The 26,646-nt window shown below is 43.0% G+C and overlaps 3 protein-coding genes across 8 annotated transcripts in view; 1 reads left to right on the top strand and 2 right to left on the bottom strand.

The window, feature by feature from the left end:
• mbc (myoblast city) overlaps nucleotides 1-26,646 on the bottom strand; it is a 130,608-nt gene that overhangs the window by 53,746 nt on the left and 50,216 nt on the right. The window lies entirely within an intron of this gene.
• Nucleotides 9,305-9,775, top strand: LOC135698284 (histone H2B-like). The gene has a single exon (XM_065218176.1). It carries the CDS (start codon nucleotides 9,356-9,358, stop codon nucleotides 9,728-9,730), a length of 375 nt encoding a protein of 124 aa, XP_065074248.1. The 5' UTR covers nucleotides 9,305-9,355; the 3' UTR covers nucleotides 9,731-9,775.
• Nucleotides 19,700-20,272, bottom strand: LOC135698283 (histone H2B-like). The gene has a single exon (XM_065218174.1). It carries the CDS (start codon nucleotides 20,189-20,191, stop codon nucleotides 19,814-19,816), a length of 378 nt encoding a protein of 125 aa, XP_065074246.1. The 5' UTR covers nucleotides 20,192-20,272; the 3' UTR covers nucleotides 19,700-19,813.

Here is a 26,646-nt window from a genome sequence, read left to right as displayed (position 1 = left end):
TTGTAATCGTTTAATATCAAAAGTGGTGCTCGTATGTGTCGATTTTTTCACCGCCTTAAGCCTTGACCCAGTTTTAACAATATGGTCAAACCTGATTTCATATTTAAGCGGAGGTGAACAAATTTGCCCTCAGAGCACCTAAATTTACATGATACTTTCGTAGTGTGTAGTTTGGTATTCTTCTCTGAAATATTTTGGTGTCATCCCTAGAATTCCTTTGAATTTTTCTTCAAAAATTCTTCTGAAAATCTAGCATAGACCGGTATTCTTGAAAGGTTTTCAAGGTTCATAAGGCCGGAACAAATCACAAGTTTTTCTTTTGTCACTCGATGCTCGCACCAGTCGAGGGGGGGGGGGGGGGAATAAAAAATAAACCAAAAAAAAATAAAACATTTTAAATTTGAATTTTAAATAATGTAGATGAAGATGAATAGGAGCAGGAGCAATTGATTTTTGGGTATTGATAAATTCCGAATAAACCATCAAGCGGAATACCACAAACGTAACAGTTCTTATAAAAAACGTTCTGTTTTCGATAGTTCCTTCCTATCCAAATATAACTCAGTTTTCTCAACAATTGTGCTTGCTTCAAAAAATCTAAATAGGCGTATGGATTCAGGAAGGTCTATTCAACAAAATCCAAGTGTAATATTCAATGGAAGGACCAGAATCCATCTTGGCTGAACGTAAAAACCAAATTGTCTAAAAATCATCACATATGAATTCTGCAAGGTCAATTCTATAAAATCTAAGCATAACTTTCAAAGGATAGTATCACAATCCAACTTAGCAGAAAGGGAAAACCAAATTTCGAAAAAAAAAAAATACTTTTCGAATTACAAACCCGGTTCAACCTTCACTTATGGATTCAGCAAGGTCCATTCTATAAAGCCTATTTTTCTCAGAGATATGACCCAAAATGCAATTTGGCAGAACCGAAAAACCAAATTTCTATGAAAATACGTATGGATTCAGTAATTCTGTAAAATCCACGCCTATTTTTCAAAGGAAGGAGCCGAAATTCAACTTGGCTGAACAAGAAACCCAAATTTCTATAAAAATTAGTACTTTTGAGAGTTCAAACCCAGTTAAAAAAAAAAATAGTGCATGCTTCAAAAAACGTATCATCACGTATGGATTCAGCAAGATCCATTCTATAAAATCCAAGTCTATTTTCAAAGATCGGAGCTGAAATTCAACTTGGCAGAACAGAAAATCAAAGTTTCTATGAAAATACGTACTTTTGTGAATTTAAACTCGATATTCTCAAAAAAAATGAAGAAATTCAACCCTCACGTATGGTTTCAGCAAATTCTATTCTATAAAATCCAAGTCTATTTTTCAAAGATAAGAGCCAAAACTCAGTTTGACAAAACAGAAAAATCATTTTTAATGAAAATACCTTCTTTTGTGAATATTAACCAGGTTTGTTCTTCCGGTATTCAGCAACTTCCATTCAGTAAAATCCAAGCACAAATTTCAAACGATCGAACCGAAATCCAACCAGGCTTCAAACAAATCTACCATCACGAATGAACTCACAAAGGTCTATTTTTCAAAGGACAGAGCCAAAATGCATCTTGGCTGATCAAGAAACCCAAATTTCTATAAAAATAGTACTTTTGTGGATGGTGAACCCAGTATTCTCAACAATTGTACTTGCTTAAAAAAATCCAGTATCCGGTATGAACACACGAAGGTCCATTCTTCCATTTTTCAGCCTAATTTTCAAAGGATGTGAATCTCACAAGAACGAGGAAGAGGTCTAAAGGAGCGGAATCTACGCTAAAAGTTAGTTAAATCACTTCAGGAAAGTTCAGACCAGTAATGGCATAATCATTAACAAATTGATATTTTTCCGCTCTCATACGCTCTCAATATCACGCGTGACATTGGAGTAAAATATCATGCTTGATATGGAATTTACAAGCTCCTTTGATATTGGGAGACTATTCACAACGTGTAAAGATGAAGCTGAGAGTTGAATCTACGCAAACATGATTCCGTTGCATCTCGTTTCCTTAGAAAAAGAAGGCATAATAATGCTATCTCTTTTTTTCTCTTCACCGATGGCAGACACGACGGGACTGCTGACAGGCGTTGTGGAAGTTTCGGAAGCATTCAGGTGTAATGCAAAAATAATGAAACTCAATCTCACCACAGTTTGGTGAGATTTGCACCTGGTGAATTTTGTTAGCTTGATATTCCGAGCTACGATATCACAGCTTGCAATATCAGTTGCAGTTGTTTGCTTGTTGATTTTTGTCTACGAAAATCAAGTATGATTTTGATTTTTGGTGAGATTCGATTTTTTGATATTTTCCCAACACTGGTTCAGACTAACATTGAATAAAATTCAATCACTCAATAGAAAAGTTTGCACTCCCTAAAGAAGGTTATGAACCACTTCAGAAAAGATGTTACTCCATTTGGAAAATTTAAGCTCAAAAAGTGTTAGAAAACTAGATGACCTAAACAAGATTGTGTCCATGCCAAATGCCAAAGCAGTTAAGAACAGTTCGGAAAAAGTTGAATCAATGCAGGAAACCTTTGATTCATTTAGGAAAGGGATTTATATCAGCTAATGTTACCTCACTTCAGAAAATGCGAAACCCATTCTTTAAAGATTGGATTCGGGATTTGTTGAATCACTTCAGGAAAGCTTTGACCACTTTAAAAAGGATTGAATGACATAGCAGAAAAGTTTAGACTTAGTTAGAAAAATGTTGATGACTTATTCGAAAGTTTGAACTCAATTCAGCAGAAAAGTTCAGACTCAGTTTTGAATCTGCTTTGAAAAGTGTCTAGTGGAATTTCCTGAATCATTTCTGATTTGGTCTCACTTCTAAATAATTTAAATCAATTTTGAAAAGATTGGATTTACTTCGGAAATGGTTGAATCACTGTAGAAAAGAATTAAATAATTTAGTATCATTGCAGCAGGTTTGTAATTTAAGAAATTTAGATCGAATGCAGAAATCTGGCGACTATGGTGGGCTGGCGACACAATGAGAATGATTCTTGGTAGTGATCCGACTGGAACAAGAAGAAGATGTGCCCAACGAACAAGAGGGATCGATCAGATTGAAGACGGCTTACCTAGTGAGTTGCCAAAAAAGATTAGGAATGAGTTCGATAAAATCCGTTTTCAACAACTGAAACCGGCTTATTTGATTTCAAGGACCTGGCATGCCGTACCGGTCTAGTTCAAATTTATGTAAAAATTCTGTAAAAGAACAAGGTGATATTCTACACAGCAAAAAAATAATTTTGATATCACATCAAAGTGGATGCGCTACAATCATGTCGAAAATTTCATGTAATTTTTATGGCCACATAAATAAACAAATGCAGTAAAAGCAGCGTAATGTCAGTTCATGCATTGTATTAATGATAATTTTGTCCTTTTTAGCAAGTAATATTACACCATATTTTCGACATGATTGTAGTGCATCCACTTTGACGTGATATCAAAATTATTTTTTTGCTGTGTACAACATAATAAGATCTAGCAAAGCGAGTATCCATACCCAAATGAAATAGCGATACTCGAAAAATAAATATACACTGAAAGTTTTGACGTAGGACTACGTCTTTAATTTCTATATGGGGGTACACTTTGTGAAAATTGAAAATGGAACATGTAACAAATTATGAAAGATTTTGAACGTTAATAACTCAGCTGCCCCTGAACCAATTTCAATAATTTTATCACCAATCGATCAGGGCTACGCTTACGCATCGATATCAATGCTGTTGACTGTTTATGTTCAACAAGAAAATATTGAAAAGGTAGTAAATGTCAAGTGTCGAAATAATAAACAAATCCACCAATTACGTACATGCATATGCTGCTTCCCCAGCACAGTCGTCAGAGAGTAGTAAGTAGACGAAACATGTCGATATAGCATTACGACGAGGTTCTGTAGTTCAGTGGTTACCGTTTCTGCTTACTGAGCAGAAGGTAGGGAGTTCAATCCCCAACCCCCCCCCCCCTTGCAATTTTTCACTTTGCCTTATTCTATCCCCCCTAGATTTAAATAAAGAACAAATTCTGCTTTAACCGATCGCATCACTTACCACAGTGAATCCTAATCTAAAAATAACCTACCTCACTTACACTACTATCCTTCATGAGATAGCCGTAGAGATGTAGAGGTATTCTCTGTCTCTAGTAACAACCGGACGTCGAACTAATCATCCTTCCCTCCCCAAAAGACCGGCAGGACGTGGCCGGCGCTGTGAATTGATCTATAGAATGAATTAATGTGCTTGTACATTGAAGATGGAAAGCTTATCCCATGCACCCATCTATGTAGTTCTCTGTGCAAGTGGATTAGTTGTGATCATTCACGGAGGAGCAACTACGAAGTGCACGGTCAGATAACGTTAACTCGACGGCAAACACATTCATTGATACGTTTATTGTTGTGGATGACAGAAGAGCATAGCAGAAATAGTGCGAAATAGGAAGCTATGGTCATCACAAAAGAGGAAATCGAAAAAGCGAATTGGCTTTCACCCTTCTGCTTCTAAACCCTTGGTTCTAGGGCACTTGCTGGTTGCAATTTTTAGATCAGGATTCACTGTGATGCGATCAGTTGTAAGCAGCAGAAATTTCCTTCCCAACTCTCTTGTGGAATCTTTTAGTGGCTCTGAAAAGGGCCGGTTTTGATAGATTTCGACGGAAAAATTAAGAGCGTTCACCACATATACGAAGAGCCAGCTGAATGTCCTTTGACATAATTGTGACACGCTTGGCGTGAATGGCGAACAGACCGACCAGATAGGTCGGTTTACTTCATTTTTTTTTTTTTTTTGCATTTAAATGATCTTTATTTCTTGTGATTGTGTGGTTTACATGTATGAATTTTCAAGTGACACAGATGCGTCTTTTCAACTTTAGTACATTTGATATTTTAATTATTATTTACAGTTCCTAGTCCTATCAGGCCTATTTTAAAGTATGACCACCTTGGTGGGATTGGTTTGATTTGAATTGGAAAAAGGAGACTACTTATAACTACTATTTACAACTACAACTAACCTACAACTACTATGTACACCTAACCTACTATATACAAATTGCTTATCAAAGCATGTTCTGATAAATTACATTTTTGTGCAAATTTAGTCTTAATTTCGTTAATTTTGGGATCTATTTTGGCAATGCCTGCCTCTTCATGTAAATTTGTTATTCTAGTGTCGAAAGGACGATCAAGAACCATCCTCAGCACTCTATTTTGTGCGACCTGAATTTTGTTCCTGTGAGTCTGTGCACATGATTCCCACACCGGAGCTGCGTAGAGGATCGCAGGTGCTATGATTTGTTTGTAGACGGCCAGTTTGTTCACCCTTGAGAGGCGGGATCTGCGGCAAATCAGCGGATACAGACACCTAACCAAGACAGAACACTTGACTACTGTTTTCTCTACATGCGAACGGAAGAGGAGCTTTTCATCGAACAACATCCCGAGATAGGTTACTTCGGCGGACCACTCAACCCTTGTGCCATCCATGATTACAGTACAAGAGGGAGCCGGTTTTAGTTTGGGTGATTGCCGATGGAGGAACATGATTGTTTGTGTTTTGGAAGCATTGATTTTGATTTTCCACGTGGTGGCATAATCAGCAAAGACGTTAAGGCATCGTTGAAGTTTGTTCGTTATTTCGCGAGGCATCCTTCCTTTGACGGCTATTGCGGTATCATCTGCGAACAGGAAAAACACGCAACCGTCTCCAAGGGGAGGAATGTCGGAAGTGTAAATGCTGTAAAGCAAGGGGCCCAGCAGACTACCTTGCGGGACTCCTGCTGGGATGGAAAACGTGTCTGAAAGACAACCATTCAACGATACCTTAAACGACCTTTGCTGGAGCTACGGGTGATTTTAACCAGATGTAATGGAAAGTTGAAGTTACAAAGCTTGTATACAAGCCCATTGTGCCAGACATTGTCAAACGCTTTCTCAACGTCTAACAAGGCCATGGCTGTGGACTTGGATACAGCTTTGTTACTTCGGATGTTATTCATCACCCGCACTAGCTGGTGATTGGTGGAGTGCCCCTTTCTGAAACCAAACTGTTCCGGAAGGAGAATGTTATTTTCCTCGACAAACTTGAGCAAACGATTGAGAATGAGTTTCTCGAACAATTTGCTCAGCGCTGAAAGGAGGCTGATTGGTCTGTAGCTTGAAGCTAGCGTTGGGTCCTTCCCGGGTTTGCGGATAGGTATGATTTTCGCTGTCTTCCAGATACTTGGAAAGTAGTGCAGTTCCAAGCATCTGTTGAAGACAGCAGCCAGCAGAGAGTGAACCTTCATGCTGAGATTTTTCAACACTAGGTTGAATATTCCGTCAAACCCGGGGGCCTTCATGTTTTTGGTGCATTTCAGCGCTGAGCAAATCTGTTGCACTGTGATTCTATCCTCCGGAGGGATGGCACAAGGGGAGGAATCAAGGTTGAGTACGCATTGCTCAACCTGAACTTCGAGCGGACTTTGGATGTTGGAGCCAAGCATGTGCGATTTGGCAATATGCTCACCAATCGCATTTGCTTTCTCCTGAGGGGTAATTATGAGCCGATCGTCATCATTTTCATCTTTTAGTGGCGGAATGGGTTTAGGGTGCGTCTTTAAGACCTTGGCAACTTTCCAGAATGGTCTGGAGCGGTCGTCCAGATTCTGGACAAGCCGCCCGAAACTTTTGTTCCGGAGTTAGACCATTCTGGAAGCAATCTCCTTGTTCAGATCGGCCATTTCACGTTTCCTCGCTTGATCTCCAGTCCTCTGAAACTGGCGTCTACGAACATTTCTCAGGCGAATTAAGAGTTGGGTGTGGGAATCAATAGCAATAAACTTACCCCTCACAGGAACTCGTCGGACGCACGTCTCGTCAGCCACGGTTATGGCTTGGTGGAGTCCCTCCAACGCTCGGTCGATGTCCTCCACGGTGTCAAACGGCGGGCTGTCGATGATGTGCCTGTCTACCACGCGTCCAAATTGGGCCCAGTTTACGTGATGGTAGTCCTTGCGCAGGCTTGAAGCAGGAGCCACGTTGCAGCCCAGCTCAGACACCACCGGTTGGTGGTCGGAGCTGAGTTCGTTCAAGGCTACCGGCTTGGACAAGCCGATATTTGTCAGGAACAGGTCTAGCGTCGATGGGTTGCCCGCCGGTGAGATGAATGTTGGTTCATCCGAAAACCAAACGGAGTACAGCCCATGCTGTGAGTGGTCGAACAGGAGACGACCGTTCTGGTTCTGCTGGTAGTTCCGCCAGGCCTCATGGCGAGCATTCAGATCTCCTCCAACTACGAAGCGGGAACCGGTACGGGTGATGGTGGACAGGTCCTTCTTAAATTTAGCCGCTAGTCCACTGCTGGCGGCACACTGTCGAGGGCAGTAGACGGCGATGAACTGGACGTATCCAGTCGACGACTCCACCTCCACACCAAGGGCCTCGATGATAGAGGTGCGGATATGGGACAGAGTGTGGTATTTTATTCCTTTCTTGACGACGATCGCAACACCACCCCCCTGGAGCTGGTGCGATCAAGCCGGATAATGTTGTGGTCAGGCAACCAGAAGCTGTCGCCGGACTTTAGATGGGTCTCGGTTAGAAGGCCCACGTCGATGCTGTGCTTGCGGAGGAAGTCGGCAAGCTCAATCCTTTTTGCTCTTACGGAGCAAGCATTCCAGGTGACGATAGTTAGCGGTTTAGACGCCATACTGGATGATGAACTTACCGAGCACTTGGATCTGTTCGGGCTTATTGCGGCACTTACGAAGAGCACCGGACATGTTGACGAAAATTTCCATCAGTTCATCCGCTGAGAACAGATCGGGGTTGTTGTTTTGCGTTGTTGGTTGTCTCTAGAATCCAGGGGGGGATGGAGAGCTTTGGCCAGCAGAATCACCGGAAGCTTCTTGAGGAGGGGCGGGTTGCACCCGCGAATTCGCTTGCCTTTGCTGGGGAGCACGAAGAGGCGGAAAATCCTCCGTCCTGAATGCTGGGGTTTTGTCCTTCTTGCGTCCTGGTTGATTGTTGCTTGACGCCTGTTTTCGGATGCGTTTGAAGTCCTCGCGTTTGGAGCACTGTCTGTCGGAACCTTGATGTGCACCACCACAGTTGGCGCATTTTAACGCCACGGCTCCATCCGCAGGGCAGTTGGAAGTGGCGTGTTCTTGAGCGCAGTTGCTGCAGCGTGGCTTGATGTTGCAGTTGCGGGTACCGTGACCAAAATTGAGGCACCGCTGGCACTGCGTTACGTCACGATGGCCGCCACGGTATGGCTCCCATCGTACGATGATGGAGTAGATCGATCGGATGGCTTGCAGCGCATTGAGAGTCACCGTCCCTTTCTGGAAGTGCACCAGGAAGAGGCAATCCGGGTACGTCTTCGCGTTTTCGTCTCTCCTTGTCATTCGGAATACAGCGATTGGGGCTAGCTTGTACCGATTGATTTCAGCTTCGACCATCTTGGGGTCGAAATTTGGTAGACCCCTGATGACTACCTTGAAGGGCTTCTCACCGGGGATGTCGTGCGTGAAGAATTCCGCCTTGGAATCCTTCAGATATTTCACGGCCACTTCGTACTCCGATTTTGTTCGCAGCATCACCTTGGTGCCGATCCTGCCGAGCTTAAATTCAGCGGCAACGCCCAGCGATGAGAGATCGCCAATCAGCGTGTTGAGTGGTACTTGCTTCACCACCAGTGGAGGAAGCTTGATTTTCACCGCACTCGGGCCGGCAGAATTCTCGGTTTCGACGGCGTCGCCGAAATCACCGATGTCGCTGGCGTTCGTCGCGGTAACATCGTCGCGTCCGCTCGTACCATCGGACTGTCCTTGATTCTTCTTCCTCTTTTTCGTCCGCTTCACCGGGACTGGGTTGGTATTTCTAACATCGGTGGGCAGAGTAGCGTACCTATTTGAGGTAGGTACCGAGCTACCCTCACCACTGTTCTTCTTCTCCGCTTGGTCACGAAGTCTGCTCCGAGAGCGCTGTCTTCCCATCACGCTATGCGACCGACACTACTGACGACGCGACGTGCAGTATATCTGCGAACGTTTGTAACAAACTATAGGTTAATCGAACAACTCGACAGAGCGAGCAAAGACCGAACTGTACTGCTTGACGTTCAAGCAGCTAATGATGGGTCGGTTTATTTCACTCATCGAGGGTATACTTATACCTGCGTCGAGTAGCATATTATTAATACAGGGAGAGTACAATACATGCAGTGGGAAGCAAAATACTGAAAAGGGGAGGAGTTTCGCTTCTTATGCTACGGGCACAAAACAAGACACCACCGTCGAAACGACTATCAGTTATTCTCTACCGAAGCGAACAGCTAAATTATGGCACCGAAAACCAGTGGAAAGGCCGCCAAGAAGTCCGGAAAGGCACAGAAAGTCATCGTCAAGGGAGAGAAGAAGAAGAGGAGACAGCGCAGGAAAGAAAGCTGTGCCATCTACATCTACAAGGTGTTGAAGCAGGTCCACCCGGACACCGGAGTCTCGTCGAAGGCCATGAGCATCATGAACAGCTTCGTCAATGACATCTTCGAACGTATTGCTGCTGAGTCGTCCCGTCTGGCTCAATACAACAAACGCTCGACGATCACCTCCCGCGAAATCCAAACTGCTGTCCGTCTGCTGCTGCCGGGTGAGTCGGCCAAGCACGCTGTTTCTGAAGGAACCAAGGCCGTCACCAAGTACACTAGCTCCAAGTAAATCCGTACCATCCAAACAATCAATCGGCCCTTTTCAGGGCCACAAATCGATTTCCAACGTGAAAGAGGTTTTGATGATTTATTGAACTTTTAAATATTCGAAATCAGCGTTAGCAAAGTTCGCGATAAGAAAATTAGTTGATTTGCCTTATGAAAATAATGTTGACAAAAAGAATAAGAGGTTGCATCCATGACACGACCGTACGGTTTTGACGTAGATGGAACATGAATTAATTGTGACACGCTTGGTATGGATGGCGAACAGACCGACCAGATAGGCCTCGCTGAATTCCTGTAGGGCCATTAACGGCCGAGCTCTGGAAGCGCAGATCGGTCTTGAAGTCCTGGGCGATTTCACGGACCAGACGCTTAAAAGGCAGCTCGGTCGATTTCTGGTAACGACGGATCTCACGCAGAGCGACAGTTCCTGGCCGGTAGCGATGAGACTTCTTCACTCCTCCATCTTTTTGAGAGGAGCCTTTCCTCTGGTGGACTTACGAGCGGTCTGCTTGGTGCGGCCATTATACGATGTGGATACGTTGAACGCAATCTGTTGAATAAAAATTTTAATTACCCAGCACAATCATGGGCATTGGCTCCAAGCAATATTTCATCAGATTCAAGACAAATCTGTACGATAGTAAATAGAACAGAAAATGAAAATATAAAAATGAGGTAAGGAAAATAATTAAAATATGGCTCAGATTAATACCTGGCTGAATAAAGATACACATTACCATTTATTATATAACGTATAACGTAGTCCTACGTCACCATTGCGTACAACCCCATAGGGCTGTCCCTTGTAGTTTTTTTTTCCCTTTATGATATTCCAAAATTTTGATGGGTGGGGTTGACAAAAGAAAAACTTGATATTTGTTTCGGATTAAATTTATTTTCGGAAAAACGAAGTTTATTTTCCTGGATTTGTCCTTGAAATTCAAGGATTTTCGCAGTTTTTTGCACAGTGTTTTAAAATGCCTCGATTTTTTCCGGTCACTCTGGTTCTAATTGTTTATTTTTAAACAGATATGCATATTTCTACTGTAGACTTCCTTAGTGCCAAGTACTCAATTTAAACATTTTGCTGATGTTTTTCACATGGGAAAAAGGGGCTTAAGTGACTATTTTTAGGGAAATAGTGATTTTAGTGACTTTTTGGTGAAAAAAGTGACTTTTTAGTGAGACTTAGAAATAGTGACCTAGTCACTAAAAAGTGACCTACTACCAGCCCTGCAAGAGCAACATAATATATGAGTATTTCAGTGGCGTTTCCTTAACCTCAATCTATCTGTGCACGAACTCTCAAATCATAAACAATTATCTAAATATTGCTTGCAACGAATAGATATCGAGTAAACTAGAAGATTAAGTGTATTTTTTAACCGATTCGAGTATTAATATGACATTAAATCTGGTTTTGAAAGTTGGTGCACCGGTAAAAAGTGAGTTTACGGGACGCCACTGGAGTATTTTGTGATAGAATTTTTAAAAGCATTTATCCGTTAAAGAACAACTCTAGATAGAGCTGGAATTAGGGCGTATGATTTCTAGAAATTCAAGGCACACTCACGCAAACCAACATAACCATCGGGTAGGGGTCAGTCTTCCTCTACCCGATGGTGATTTTGATTTGCGTTGGCGAGCCTTGACTTTCTAGAAATTATCGAAAGAAGTCATTGTTTACAAAAGCTGTTACGCCCTAATTCCTGCTCTATCTAGAACTTATAGTATAAAGAAGGAGTCAACTCAAAGCAAGAAATGATTTGTACATTTCCATTGCATTTTTCTAAAGAGAAAAATTATTTGTGAGTACAGTATCCGTACGATTTTGGCAACAAAACCACAAAGCCGTTCGATTTTAGGACGGGGTACGATTAAACGGATTTGGAAGATTATGTATTTTTGCTCCATGCGATCACAAATTTTAATAAAATTAAAATTATTAAAGTCTTAGTCATGAAGATGATTCCTCTCTACTTCTCGGTGGTCCAAAATCATCGGAATCATAAAAGAAAATTCAAAATAAGCCCGTTCGTTTTTGGGCTTAGCGGCGCCGGTAGTGTAGTGGTAAGCATGATTACCTCTCACCCCAGCAGGCCTAGGTTCAATCCCATTCGGTGCCGCCGGGATGTTCTGAGGCATAACATCTCTGATCACGGGAAGGGAAGCAAAGCCGTTGGTCCCCGATTCATGAGTTGATGGGTTGATAGGTAGGATCCAGGTGTGGGAGCTGCCTCCCTGGCATCGGTAGCATTGGTGCTCAGCACGGAAAACAAGATCGACGGAAAACAAACCAAAGGACAATACATTTTCGGGATTGTTACAACAAATAACAACATTATGGCAATCGTCTATTATGGCTAACGTCTGTTATGGCAATCGAATCGTACTTATGGCTAACGTATTGATGACTAGTCTCCGGTTACCTTCTTCTAACATATCATCTATTATTAACTTATTTTACCTGGGAAAATTTCCTACAAACACAGATCGAAAATGTATCCATAAATCATTATGATGAAAGGTTAGAATAAGGTGAACAAATAGTTCACTTTTCCCATATAAACTTCAAAGGGCCAGTGCAGTATGATATCGCAGCAGATTTTAGGAAAATTACCAGGACCTGATTTAGAACCGATTGAGCGGCGTGGAGAAGTTTCGATACTTCGATATTCCATCACAATTTAATCAATGATCCTGGATTGCGACTTGAAAGCAAATCCCAAATGGTTCAACTAGTTAGATTTAGATCAACCAAGTTTTGTTCTTCTACTCCACCAGCTCATGGACCAAACTGTCACGCGAGATAATCCGACACTTGCCACACTCGGCTTATCCTATTTCTTGTGTAGCGAACGCAATGGGCACGAGACTCACTCACTCGACGGCCGCGTCTCTCTCTGCTGAGACTCGTTAAAATATTTACCAACCAAATAGAAACAAATTCACACTGACTGCCTACATTGCACTGGATCACCCGTCCTCCGTCTATGTACTTCTTCGGGGAGGAAGCATGTGACGAGATGACGACGGAATCTCCGTTAGTATAAACAAGGAAACCAACCGAACCGAAGACAGCAGATCAACAAGACTGGTAGTGCAGTTTATCATATTTTCTTTGCTATCAAATTCGTCCGTTTTACTTTTGAACGGTAGCAGGAGAGTAGCCAGTCTTCGGGATATGTTTTCTTCGGCAATATGCACTCACATGAAGAGGAACACATGGGTGCTACTGCTGCTGCTTCAGAAGATCAAAAAGTCATCTAGATACAGGCCTCTTATTTTGAACCACCAGCCACTTGGCGCACGAGATTGCTGCTTGTACTCGAGAAAATGAAAGCATTGACCGGGAACTAAATAGAGACACACGACGAAACTGCCATCATAAGTCAATTGGCTGATGTTCTGGGGCTTTCTTTGGGAAGAGAAAGTGCTCAATCAGTTAATTAAGTTATTTCGAGCGTCAGAATTTCTCGATCACTATCTCCGATCCAATTTCCAGACACTTTACAGTTATACTCGTTAACATCTCCGATCATAAAAAAGTAACACTTCGAGTTGTGAAAAACGTTCCACACCCTCTCATCCCGACAGGCTCAACGAAGCGGAATAACGGACGGATCTTCCCCTTTCTGCCGCACGCACCAGCCTTGCGCGGCTTTTGGAATGACCAGTAAGATTTCCCAGCAGCGCGTAAAATTGCAGTAGGTTTTGCACCCAAGAAGGCACGTGTTGCTACGATTCGTAATTAATTGCTGCTGCGCGTACGGTATACATAAATTGCTGCAGCCGCTTAATAGGCACGGAGCTGAATCGTAGTTGGCCTTGACCCGTTTGATCCATCATCGCCGCTTCGTAAGAATAATAAATGCGCGCACCTTCGACACCGGCTGCAAAGTGCGCAATTTGTGTTAAATGGTAGAATCCGCTGTCATTGCGCATCGTCTTTGCTTGGATGCGGACAGGTACTCCAATGTGTTCAGATATAATCGTTGATCTTCTTGAGAATCACGTCAGTCTGTCAATTTAAGGAAAAAAAAACCCGGCGAATTTCAAGCTGTTTTCGAACACTGCCGAAATTGCCGTCAGTCGACACCACTCTCCGGGTCTGTCCGTTCACAACCGAGCCTTGAAGTCGATCAATTTTCACTTGCATGTCTACGATGTATGCAAATTCAAGAACGAAACCACGCGTGAAGAGATTCTTCTCAGGAAACCGTAAAAAAAATCAATCATTAGAGCGGCATATGAAAACCATTCCACAGACCGCCGCTGCTTCGTCGAGTGCTTCAACATTTGTAATTAACAGTTAATTCATCGTGTTCATTAGCGCCAGCTGAGCATATTTTACACAGTTCGCTCGAATAAACTGCACAGGCTTTGATGGTGATGTTACGCTTATCGATTGTATACAATCAGTTCCGGCACGTTGCTAGTTAAAAGTGCGATTTTTTTCTCGCATGGTTGCCGCCTTGGCATCGAAGTTCCCAGCGGCAGAGCCGTCACCGTGGAAACGGAGAAGATTTTTTTGGTCCGATCAAAGAAGGCGAATTTTTTAAGGGAAGATACAAGCGAAAGTCATCGTCGTCGTCGTCGTCATCGTCGTAATCTTCTGGCAAAATGCTCAAACTTTTACTTTCAACGTCTTGGGCTTGCAATTTTCACCTCCGGGCGAAGGGTGAAAGGGAAAGGTGAAACTTTCATTTTTTTTAACGGTCAGTAGCTGCAGCCGTGTGCGGAATACGAAGACACAGGTGACCGCTACTTCAGCGCAGTGTGCATGTGTGAATAAGCAACGGACAGCACGGATAAGCGAAAGCGAAAAAGCGCAGGTCACTGGAGCAAAAGTGGCTTTGTTTTATTGGACTTCTTTTTGTATGCGCCGAAGGCTGTAATCGGTGAGCTGTGTGGAGTTAAGGTGAAAGTCATTAATTTTCAAACATTCAAAAGCGGTTTTTTCGTTCAAACCCAAAATTATGTTCAAGAAAATGTGTTCATTGCATTCTACTTGCTTACTGGAACACAGTGAACACATTTTCGCTATCAGAACTTCGGTTTTAAACGAAAAAACTGCTTAAACACTTAAAGCGCGCATCGAGTGGGTGACCATCAGCCACGAAGTCGATGGCCGGCTTTGTTTTTTTTTTTGTTTATTAATTTATTTGGTAAGGCTCAACCGAATTAACTTTACAGAGCCGAGGATTCTTGGTCACTATACAATACATCTTAAAAATATAGTCAAAAGGTACAACACAATAAACACTTTATCTTCCGCTATCCAAAAAGCCTCCTCCATCAGAACTGGAGCCGCTTCCAGTAGTTTCATTGTATGGCAAATTGTTGTACGCCAACGAGGGTCAGAGCGCGTCCATTGCAGCAATGGACGCAAAACGTGGTCAGCACTCACACACTCATCACGAAACGGTTGCTTTCCAAAGTCGACGACGCATCGACCGAAAGAACTGCTGATGAAGAACAATGAGGAGGACCACACAATGGTTGCTGCCGAGAAAACAGCCGATCGCGTAGCACACATCGAGAGTGGTCTGCTTTTGTCGACAGCCGAGTGAACACTGGCTTTGTTTTGATGAGTGCGAATTCGAGACAAATATTCCAGTGTTCGGAAAATAATTCTCAAATCTCATTCATTGGATCTTCCTTAACCCTCCGTTACTCGCGCTGTTGTTCTTTGTACAACACACATGAGTTTTCCATTGCCATTTTGTTGCTGAGTTACCAATCGATCTGAAACCTACGAGTATTCCTCAAAAAACTTGTTTTGATCTAAACAAGCTAAACTTTGATTACAGTAAACACCTAAAAAATGCGGATAATAGGGGAAATGTAAATGGAAACCGCGAAAACTGTGACCATACTAGGGTAAATGATGGCTTCGGCAGCCATCGACTGTTTTCGGCAACCACAATTTAAACGTTAATTTCGATGTATTTTCTCACCAAAACACTTCGCTGAATGTATTTAAACGATTCCTTAGTCTTTCAGCTTCAATCCTAATACATTTTTACGACTGAGCAAACCTGTTATGCTAGGTGTTTCTTCAAAAGAAACATAAGCACATCAAAATACGGCTGATTTCGAGTTGCCGATAATAGAACAGCTGGTTAACACGCAGTTTAAACGGAAATGTTGCCGAAGTAAAAGAGGCTGCCGACAATAGTCACACTCACCTGAGAAGTTTGGAGCGCCTTAAAAACGTTTTCAAACCGTTTTGGACAGTTTTGTTGATTGGAATGGATAGAATAGCTAGCAGCAGATGAATGTAAACAAACAGACACGTCATATGTGTGCGTGACACTGAGAAAATGCTACTAGAAGTGCGGAAGCTGCTTAGATTGACGAGAATACGTAAATTCCCCTACGTGGGATTTGACTTAATTGATTACAACATGGAATATATCAAGATTCTAACAAGATAGACTGTCTCTGACAAAGTTGTTCAGGAGATCATAGCCTTGTCGCTGGCGGACAGTAGTTCAGAATTTTCTCACTACGTAGCGCTAGTATACATGTGGAATTCTCGCATGTGATATATCTCGAGATCCTGACCAGATAAAAGTTACTGTCTTTCACAAAGTTTTTCATGAGATCAAAGCCTATTGCTTGGTGCTCAATAGTTCAGAATTTGCTCTCTACGTGACGCTAGTATACACGTGAAATTCTCATATAAAATATCTCGAGTTTCCAACCAGATAGAAAGGTACTGTCTTCGGCATAGTTGTTCAGGATGTCAAGGCTTTTTCGCAGGTGGACAGAAGTTCAGAGTTTTCTCACTTTGCGGCGCTACTATAGATGTGAAACTCTTGCATATAAAATATCTCTAGATCCTGACCAGATAGAAAGTAAATGTATTCGGCAAAGTTTTTCAGGAAGTCAAGATCTTTTGGTTGGGTGACGATAGTTTAGAATTTTCTCACTATGCGGTGCTAGTATATACGTGCCTTTCTCCCATATTCAATAGCTCGAGATCTTGATCAGCTAGAAAGTTGGCTGGTAAACAGTAGTTAATAATTTTCTCACCGCGTGGCGTTACTATACATGTACACTTCTCACATATGTAATATCTCGAGATACTGATGAGGTAGAAAGTTGTTCAGGAGGTCAAGGTCTTTTGGCTGGTGGACAGTAGTTCAGATTTTTCTCACTTCATGATGCTAGTATACATGTGAAATTCTCGCATATAAAATATCTCACGTTCTTGACCAGATAGAAAGTTACTGTCTTGAACAAAGTCGTTCAGGAGTTTAAAGCCTAGAGTTTATGAGAAAATTCTTAACTACTGTTTACCAGCCAAAAATGCTTTGACCTCCTGAACAACTTTGTCGAAGACAGTAATTTTCTATCTGGTCAGGATCTCGAAACAAACCACATGCGAGAATTTCACGTGCATTCTAGCGCTACGTAGTGAGAAAATTTTGAACTACTGTCCACTAGAGAAATCTATCTGATCTGAATCTCGTGATATTTTACATGCGACAATTTCGCGTGTATACTATCGCCACGTAGTGGGAAAATTCTGAACTATTGTGCACCAAGCAATAGGCATTGACCTCATGAACAACTTTTTCGAAGGCAGTAAATTTCTACCTGTTCAGAATCTCGAGCTTAGCATACGCGAGAATTGTACACGTTTACTAGCGCCATGTGGTGAAAAATTTCTAGGCTACTGTCCACGAGCCAAAAATTCTTGACCCCCTGAATAAGTTTGCCGAAAACAGTAACTTTCTATCTGCTCAGGATCTCAAGCTATTGTATATGCGAGAATTGCATGTGTATACTAGCACCGAGTAGGGAGAAAATTCTGAACAACTGTCCACCAACGAAAAGATCTTGACTTCCTGAAAAACTTTGCCAAAGACATTTACTCTTTATCTCGTCAGGATCTAGTGATGTATCACATGCGAGAACTTAACATGTATACGAGCACTACCTAGTGAGAAGATTTTGAACTACTGTTGATCAGCAAAAAAGCTATGATCTCCTGAACAGCTTTGCCTAAGACAGTAACTTTCTATCTGGTCAGGATCTCGAGATATTTTATATGAGAATTTCACGTTTATACTAGTGCCGTGTAGTGAGAAAATTCTGAACTACTGTCCACCAGCCAAAACTACTTGACGCCCTGAACAAGTTTGCCGAAGACAGTAACTTCTAACTGCTCAGGATCTCGAGCTATTGTATATGCGAAAATTGCATGTATATACTAGCGCCACTGGACTTCCTGAAAAACTTTGCCGAAGACAGTAACTTTTTTATATGGTAAGGATCTAGAAATATTTTATATATGCGAGAATTTTACATGTATACTAGTGCCGCGAAGTGAGAAAACGCAGAACTACTGTCCATCAACGAAAAGGCCTTGACCTTCTGAACAACTTTGTCGACGACAGTAATTTTCTATCTGGTCATGATCTCGAGATATATCACATGTGATAATTTCACATGTATTCTAGCGCTACGTAGTGAGAAAATTCTGACCTACTCTCCACCAGGGAAAAGATTATGATCTCTAGAACAGCTTTGCCCAAGACAGTAATTTTCCACCTGGTCAGAATCTCGAGATTTTCCATGTTGTAACCAATTGAAATTTCCATGATATAACATCCTTGATATACTCTCACATTTTCCGGATGTTCATATAATTTTTATTGCGTTCCAGAAATTTTCTCTGCGCAAACCAAAGCTTCCGGAAATTTTCTTGAAACTTCTTTAAGGCTTCTGCAATTTCCTTAATTTTTTTGAACTACCCTTTAATTCTATGATCTGTTTTGATGTCCTCGGAGCTTCCCTAAAGCTCTCAATTCTAATGAACATCTCGGTTCTGCCTTAAAATAAATGAAATTCTCGTGAACACCTTTAAACTTCCCTGGAATTCACTGGATTTCTGTGAAGTTCCAGAAATATTTCTGAAGTTTTCATGACTCGCTACCAGCCTTGGAAGATTATTCCATTCGCCCAAAAGTCCATATGTCAAACGGGATATCATCGGGTAGATGTTCCAGTCATGGCTCCTATATGCTATAATAGGAACGTATAGCCATGACTAGTATATCTAACCTACCTATCTGGTCACTGGATAAAAATATTTCCCGAATCTCTGGAATTCCCGACCATCAGTTATTTCCCGATTCACGGGTAGCCAAAAACGTTCCGGAAATTCACGTAATAGTAACAAATCTGTATTTTGTTTACAGCATGAAAAGTCAAGAGCTGAAGAAAGTTGTGATTGTTTTAAAGCGATCCCTTGTTTAAAAAACTACAAGGGACAGCCCTATGGGGTTGTACGCAATGGTGACGTAGGACTACGTTACACGTTATATAATAAATGGTAATGTGTATCTTTATTCAGCCAGGTATTAATCTGAACCATATTTTAATTATTTTCCTTACCTCATTTTTATATTTTCATTTTCTGTTCTATTTACTATCGTACAGATTTGTCTTGAATCTGATGAAATATTGCTTGGAGCCAATGCCCATGATTGTGCTGGGTAATTAAATTTTTTATTCAACAGATTGCGTCCAACGTATCCACATCGTATAATGGCCGCACCAAGCAGACCGCTCGTAAGTCCACCGGAGGAAAGGCTCCTCACAAAAAGATGGAGGAGTGAAGAAGCCTCATCGCTACCGGCCAGGAACTGTCGCTCTGCGTGAGATCCGTCGTTACCAGAAATCGACCGAGCTGCCTTTCAAGCGTCTGGTCCGTGAAATCGCCCAGGACTTCAAGACCGATCTGCGCTTCCAGAACTCGGCCGTTGATGGCCCTACAGGAATTCAGCCATGCCTATCTGGTCGGTCTGTTCGCCATCCATACCAAGCGTGTCACAATTAATTCATGTTCCATCTACGTCAAAACCGTATGGTCGTGTCATGGATGCAACCTCTTATTCTTTTTGTCAACATTATTTTCATAAGGCAAATCAACTAATTTCTTATCGCGAACTTTGCTAACGCTGCTTTCGAATATTTAAAAGTTCAATAAATCATCAAAACCTCTTTCACGTTGGAAATCGATTTGTGGCCCTGAAAAGGGCCGATTGATTGTTGGGATGGTACGAATTTACTTGGAGCTAGTGTACTTGGTGACGGCCTTGGTTCCTTCAGAAACAGCGTGCTTGGCCAACTCACCCGGCAGCAGCAGACGGACAGCAGTTTGGATTTCGCGGGAGGTGATCGTCGAGCGTTTGTTGTATTGAGCCAGACGGGACGACTCAGCAGCAATACGTTCGAAGATGTCATTGACGAAGCTGTTCATGATGCTCATGGCCTTCGACGAGACTCCGGTGTCCGGGTGGACCTGCTTCAACACCTTGTAGATGTAGATGGCATAGCTTTCTTTCCTGCGCTGTCTCCTCTTCTTCTTCTTCTCTCCCTTGACGATGACTTTCTGTGCCTTACCGGACTTCTTGGCGGCCTTTCCACTGGTTTTCGGTGCCATAATTTAGCTGTTCGCTTCGGTAGAGAATAACTGATAGTCGTTTCGACGGTGGTTATCTCGTTTTGTGCCCGTAGCATAAGAAGCGAAACTCCTCCCCTTTTCAGTATTTTGCTTCCCACTGCATGTATTGTACCCTCCCTGTATTAATAATATGCTACTCGACGCAGGTATAAGTATACCCTCGATGAGTGAAATAAACCCACTCTATGCTCGACTGTTGAGCTGTTCAGTTCGTTTTCTTTTTCGCTCGAGTTCTCGCTTCGATTCGGTTTGTGCTGTCGCGTTGCGCCGTAGAAGCGTCGCCACCTTCGCGCGTTCTGGCAAGTTAACTGCAACTTGCCAACACGAAACAAATGGTGCGTAAACGTACCAATGATTCAGCAGCGGGCCCTTCAAAGAAGGTGGTAATCCAGCACAGCGCGTCGCAGGATGACGCCGGAAAACGGGTATTGCAAGCCAACCAGTTTGCGGTGCTCCCCGAAGAAAATGGCGATGGTGACGTCGTTCCCATCGCTGCAAGAGAGCGGATTCCCCCGCTTTTCACGCCGGAGAAAGATGTTGCCAAGCTGTGGGCCGAACTGGCAAAACACAAGCTGCTGCCTCGCTTCAAGCTTTGCAGCATCGGCACCAAAATCATGTGCTCCAGCCTGGAGGAGTACAATCAAACAGGATGTTTCCTAAAGGAAAACAACGTTGACTTCTTCACGCACGACGTAGGTTTCAAGCAAGCCACTGAAGCTGGTATTGCGTGGATTACCGTCGTTCGAGGCGGCTGTGGTTAAATCCGAGCTGGAGCGGCTTGGGCTCAAACCTGAGGCGGTGTTCCCAATAAACCGGCGTTCCAACCACAACACCAGCTTCCGTGACCAGTTGTTCCTGGTGCACTTCACGAAGGGATCCACCAGTCTAGCGGCTCTGAGATCCAAAATCCGGGACGTGTTTCAGGTCATCATCAGTTGGGAGCATTACAAATCCCAACATCGTGATGTTACGCAGTGTATGAACTGCCTCTCCTACAACCATGGCACCAAAAACTGCCATATGAAGACTATCTGCGGCAAGTGTGCTCGGACCACTACCCGGTGGTGACTGAGGTGGGATCCTCCGTAAATCGATTTGAAGCTTTCCGGCGCAACTATCATCGTGTTGGCTGGGGTCAGTTCCAACATTGCGTCGACACCGCTGTAGACTACGATGTCCAACCGGAATCGTCCGAAGATGTTGACCGGTGTCTGCGCTCCATCGATCAAGCAATTTCCCGGGCCAGGGAGCTACATGTGCCAGTATCCAGACAGGTGAGTAATATTCTGAACCTTGACAGGCCTACTAAAGACCTCATTAGACTCCGCAACACGATTCGTAGGCAGTACCAGCGTACTGGGCTGCCTAACCTGAAGACCAATTGCAACCGTTTGAACAAAATCATCCAAGCCAGGATGGTGGATCTCAGAAATATCGATTTTGCAAACAAGATTCGCTCTCTCCCAGATTGTGCTAAGCCATTCTGGAAAATGGCAAAGATTTTGAAAAATAAACCGAGGCCCATTCCTCCCCTTTCCTCTCCTAACCAAAATTCGGACCCATCTTTACTAATAACCCCATTTGAAAAGGCCAATGCTCTTGGACAACACTTTGTAAATTCACATAACCTTGGCCACGCCATGGTGAGTCCCCACGAGCCTGCAGTATCACAGGCAATGGCTAGAGTCGCTGCCACCCCCGTAGTTGTCCCTGACGAAAGTAGAATATCGGCTGATGAGGTGATAGCAGCGATTAAATCAACAAAGAACATGAAGGCCGCTGGTGTCGATGGAGTGGTCAACCTCGAGCTGAAAAACTTGAGTGTTGACTTCTTCAAGCACCTTGCAGTGGTCTTCAACAAGTGTTTAATGCTTGGCTACTTCCCTGCATGCTGGAAGTTAGCCAAAGTTATTCCAATTCACAAACCTAGCAAAGACCCTACCAGTGCCAAAAGCAATCGCCCCATCAGCCTCTTGTCCTCCATCTCGAAGCTATTCGAAAAATTGATACTCAGCCGTCTGCTGGTGTTTTCAAATGATAATAACATCTTTCTCAAAGAGCAATTCGGGTTTAGGAAAGGCCACTCTACCATCCACCAACTCGCACGGGTTACTAACATCATCCAGCGGAACAAGTCCGTTTCCAATACATCTGCCATGGCATTGTTGGACGTCGAGAAGGCGTTCGACAATGTCTGGCATGATGGTCTAGTGTTCAAGCTGCATCGATACAACTTTCCGAACTACCTCGTGAAGATCATCAAAAACTACTTGTCGGGCAGATCATTCCAGGTCTACTTGAACAATGTCTCCTCTGATACGTTCAACGTTGATGCAGGGGTCCCTCAAGGTAGCCTGCTTGGGCCTATCCTATTCAACATTTTCACGTCAGACGTTCCTCCCCTGCCGGGTGGTGGTATCCTGTCTATGTTCGCAGATGACACCTCCATCATCTATAAGGGTCGAGTGATCTGTGCTCTGGCGAGTAAACTACAATCAGGCCTGGATGTTTTGTCCGACTATTTTAAGAGCTGGAAGATTTGTATCAATGCAGCTAAAACACAAACCATTCTGTTTCCACATTCGTATTCACCTCGGCTTGTCCCGCCTGCTAACGTCAAGATCCATCTTAATAGCACTCCCATTGAATGGTCGAGTGAAGTAGTCTACCTTGGTCTCACCCTCGATAGCAAATTGCTATTCCGATCCCACGTGGACAAGACATCCATCAAGTGTAACATCTTGATCAGGTCGCTCTACCCTCTGATAAACAGGAAGTCCACCCTGTCCCTCAAAAACAAGCTTGCTGTCCACAAGCAAATCATTCTGCCGGCTATTGAGTATGGTATGCCAATCTGGGAGAGTTGTGCTAAGTGCCACCACTTAAAGCTTCAGAGGATCCAAAACAAGATCCTCAGAATGATCCTTAACAGTCCACCGCGAACTCGTAATTCTGAGATTCATCACCTGGCCGGTCTTTAAACACTCGAGGAGCGAAAGACTTCCACGCTGGAAAGGTTCAGAGTCGCCTGTCTGCGATCAAACCACCAGATCATTCGTGATTTGGCAACCTAGTTGAGGTAGTTAGGTGCTCAAGTAGGTAGGTTATCAAATTTTTAAATTCAAACCAAAACAATCCCACAAAGGGTATCCTGTAAATTAGCGCTAAACGCAATCATCACATTAGAATAACCAATTAACTAGAACAAAGATGAAGAGCCAAAGGCTAACCAATTGAAATGTAAAATCAAATGTTGAAACATAAAAACCCAGGAAATAAACGTAAATTTTACTACTACTACTACTGAAATAAACCGACCTATCTGGTCGGTCTGTTCGCCATTCACGCCAAGCGTGTCACAATTATACCAAAGGACATTCAGCTGGCTCTTCGTATTTGTGGTGAACGCTCTTAATTTTTCCGTCGAAATCTATCAAAACCGGCCCTTTTCAGAGCCACTAAAAGATTCCACAAGAGAGTTGGGAAGGAAATTTCTGCTGCTTACAACTGATCGCATCACAGTGAATCCTGATCTAAAAATTGCAACCAGCAAGTGCCCTAGAACCAAAAGCGATGCGATGCTATGACGATGACTGTAAGGGGCTTAGAAGCAGAAGGGTGAAAGCCAATTCGCTTTTTCGATTTCCTCTTTTGTGATGACCATAGCTTCCTATTTCGCACTATTTCTGCTATGCTCTTCTATCATCCACAACAATAAACGTATCAATGAATGTGTTTGCCGTCGAGTTAACCGTTAACTGACCGTACACTTCGTAGTTGCTCCTCCGTGAATGATCACAACTAATCCACTTGCACGGAGAACTACATAGATGGTGCATGGGATAAGCTTTCCATCTTCAATGTACAAGCACATTAATTCATTCTATAGATCAATTCACAGCGCCGGCCACGTCCTCCCGGTCTTTTGGGGAGGGAAGGATGATTAGTTCGACGTCCGGTTGTTACTAGAGACCGAGAATACCTCTACATCTCCACGGCTATCTTGGGAAGGATAGTAGTGTAAGTGAGGTAGGTTATTTTTAGATTAGGATTCACTGTGGTAAGTGATGCGATCGGTTAAAGCAGAATTTGTTCTTTATTTAAATCTAGTGGGGATAGAATAAGGCAAAGTGAAAAATTGCAAGGGGGGGGGGGGGGGGGTGGTAGGGGATTGAACTCCCTACCTTCTGCTCAGTAAGCAGAAACGGTAACCACTGAACTATAGAATCTCGTCGTAATGCTATATCGACATGTTTCGTCTACTTACTACTCTCTGACGACTGTGCTGGGGAAGCAGCATATGCATGTACGTAATTGGTGGATTTGTTAATTATTTCGACGCTTTTGGACAATGCTTGACATTTACTACTTTTTCAATAGTTTCTTTTTGAACATAAACAGTCAACAGCATTGATATCGATGCGTAAGCGTAGCCCTGATCGATTGGTGATAAAATTATTGAAATTGGTTCAGGGGCAGCTGAGTTATTAACGTTCAAAATCTTTCACAAAGTGTACCCCCATATAGAAATCAAAGCCGTAGTCCTACGTAAAAAACCCTTTCAGTTAGCGAGCGGCTTGAGTATTGATATCATTGATATGTACCCAGTCTCCATCAAGTCTGCCGCGACTGCAAAGCCTTTTATCCCCATGTAAAACAAAAGCCTTCTTGCATACATTTCATTTCCATGGCAAACTTTAATCCCCACAGTAAAATCAGGTCAACGGTTCCAACCGCGCCTTGCAACCGTAGGCCAGGCTTCCTGTGTTTGGCACATCCCCAATCCCGGCAGGGGAAAAAAGTAACACAAAGAATCGTTGCATAATTCTCCGCTCAAATCTACAATGAGGCCAAGTAGTGAAAATATACGAATGAATGAACGATAATGTCATGCTTTTCTCTCTTCAAGTAAAACGCAACGGAAAACGGAACATGAAAACGACACAGTCAAGTGTGATGCTGGATGCGCTGAGAACTTCGCTTCAATGCAACTCTCGTCGAGAATTTTTCACTCACTTAATAGCGTGTTATTATCGTTATATAATGGCACACTGACTGTTTCGCGACTCGCTTTAAAACTTGTACATTGTTATCACAAACGACGTTAAGAAGTACATGACATGAAAACGATTTTTTGACATTTATTACTTTCGGGAACAAGAGCTGAAATCTTTCCGACATTTACCATATTCTAACCGATTCTCTAACTGCTCATGAATAATCTCAAGTACCTTTTCGATGTTTTCCCTCTGATGGCGGGCGAAACATCTTGAAGAAGCGATGGGAAAATTCGACAAAGCGTGTGATGCGGCCCGGTGTGTGAGAAGATCGTTTTCCATCGCTTCGCATTCGAGTACTAAATGGCTTCGCATGAAAGTTTCGCCGTCCTTGGGTAGGCTCGTCGGCGTCGTCGTCGTTAGGCACAATGTTGTACTCATCAGTCATCAAGGCAGAGTAGGCTTCGCTTTCATCATGGCATGCTGCACCACTTTTCATCACTCTCGTTCTCGGTTTTGTAGGTTTTCTGTTTAGGTTATGTTGCTTTTCTGAGTGCCTCCTTCCAGTCTCATACGCAAACTGAGATTCAAAGTTTTTTTTTATTTTTTCGATTTTGAAATGGAAATTAGCGCTGACGCCAAGTTAAGCGGTTGTTTCCTTTCGTTTTCCTTACATCATTTGCCGTCTGAAGAAAGTGAGTAGCAAGTCTTCTGTGGATGATCTGGACTCGTTTCAATGTCACACTGGAAAGTGACAACTAGGACGTTGAGGTTATGTTAGTGAAAACATTCCAACGAACACATTATGACGCAGGGACAGTGATGAATGGGCACATGAATCAGACCAAGTGCCGCAAAAAACACAAGCGCATTTTATTGCAAACGAATGCCCGTCTGTTTGTCTGTGCGTGCTTTCCAGTGGGATGTCATGTGTGGCATGTTTTGTAAGACCCACGGCTTGCTGTGACTGTCTACACATTTTTTATTTTATTGTTTTTGTTTTGCATTGCTACACTGCCTGCCCCTCAAGGGACGCTCGTTGCTGGGCTGTAGTAGAAAGTGCAAGTGCAAGAAGTAGCCTCGATAACCGGAACTTGATTACACACTTTACCGCCTGACGGACGGACGACGCGGATAGATGGTGTGGAAAAGGAATGCACGTTCGTTATGCACAAGGGTTTTTGTTTATATATATCGTCTCGTCTCTTTCACTCCCCCAATGGTTGGCCAAACAGGCTGCCGGAGAATTCCAACCACCCGAAGAAAAGGGGCAGCAAAGGTTCATTGTGCACGTTTGACTGAGCTGAGCTGAGTGTGAGTGGCTGTCATTGACTCCGAACTGGTGTGATGGTACTTCAAGAATTTCACCATTTGCACTTCTATGCGGCGGAGAAATTCAGTGATGCAATTTAAAAAAAAAAATAACATTCTCGAAGT

The sequence above is a fragment of the Ochlerotatus camptorhynchus genome, unplaced genomic scaffold (assembly GCF_037179485.1).
Source record: "Ochlerotatus camptorhynchus isolate MF236.1 unplaced genomic scaffold, CSIRO-AGI_Acam_v1.1 ptg000084l, whole genome shotgun sequence".
In the NCBI taxonomy this organism is placed as follows: domain Eukaryota; kingdom Metazoa; phylum Arthropoda; class Insecta; order Diptera; family Culicidae; genus Ochlerotatus; species Ochlerotatus camptorhynchus.
This window is presented reverse-complemented; position numbering and strand designations above follow the sequence as displayed.

Coding starts and splice junctions, on each gene's coding strand:
- LOC135698284 (XM_065218176.1), top strand. CDS start 9,356: ATGGCACCGAAAACCAGTGGAAAGGCCGCCAAGAAGTCCGGAAAGGCA.
- LOC135698283 (XM_065218174.1), bottom strand. CDS start 20,191: ATGGCACCGAAAACCAGTGGAAAGGCCGCCAAGAAGTCCGGTAAGGCA.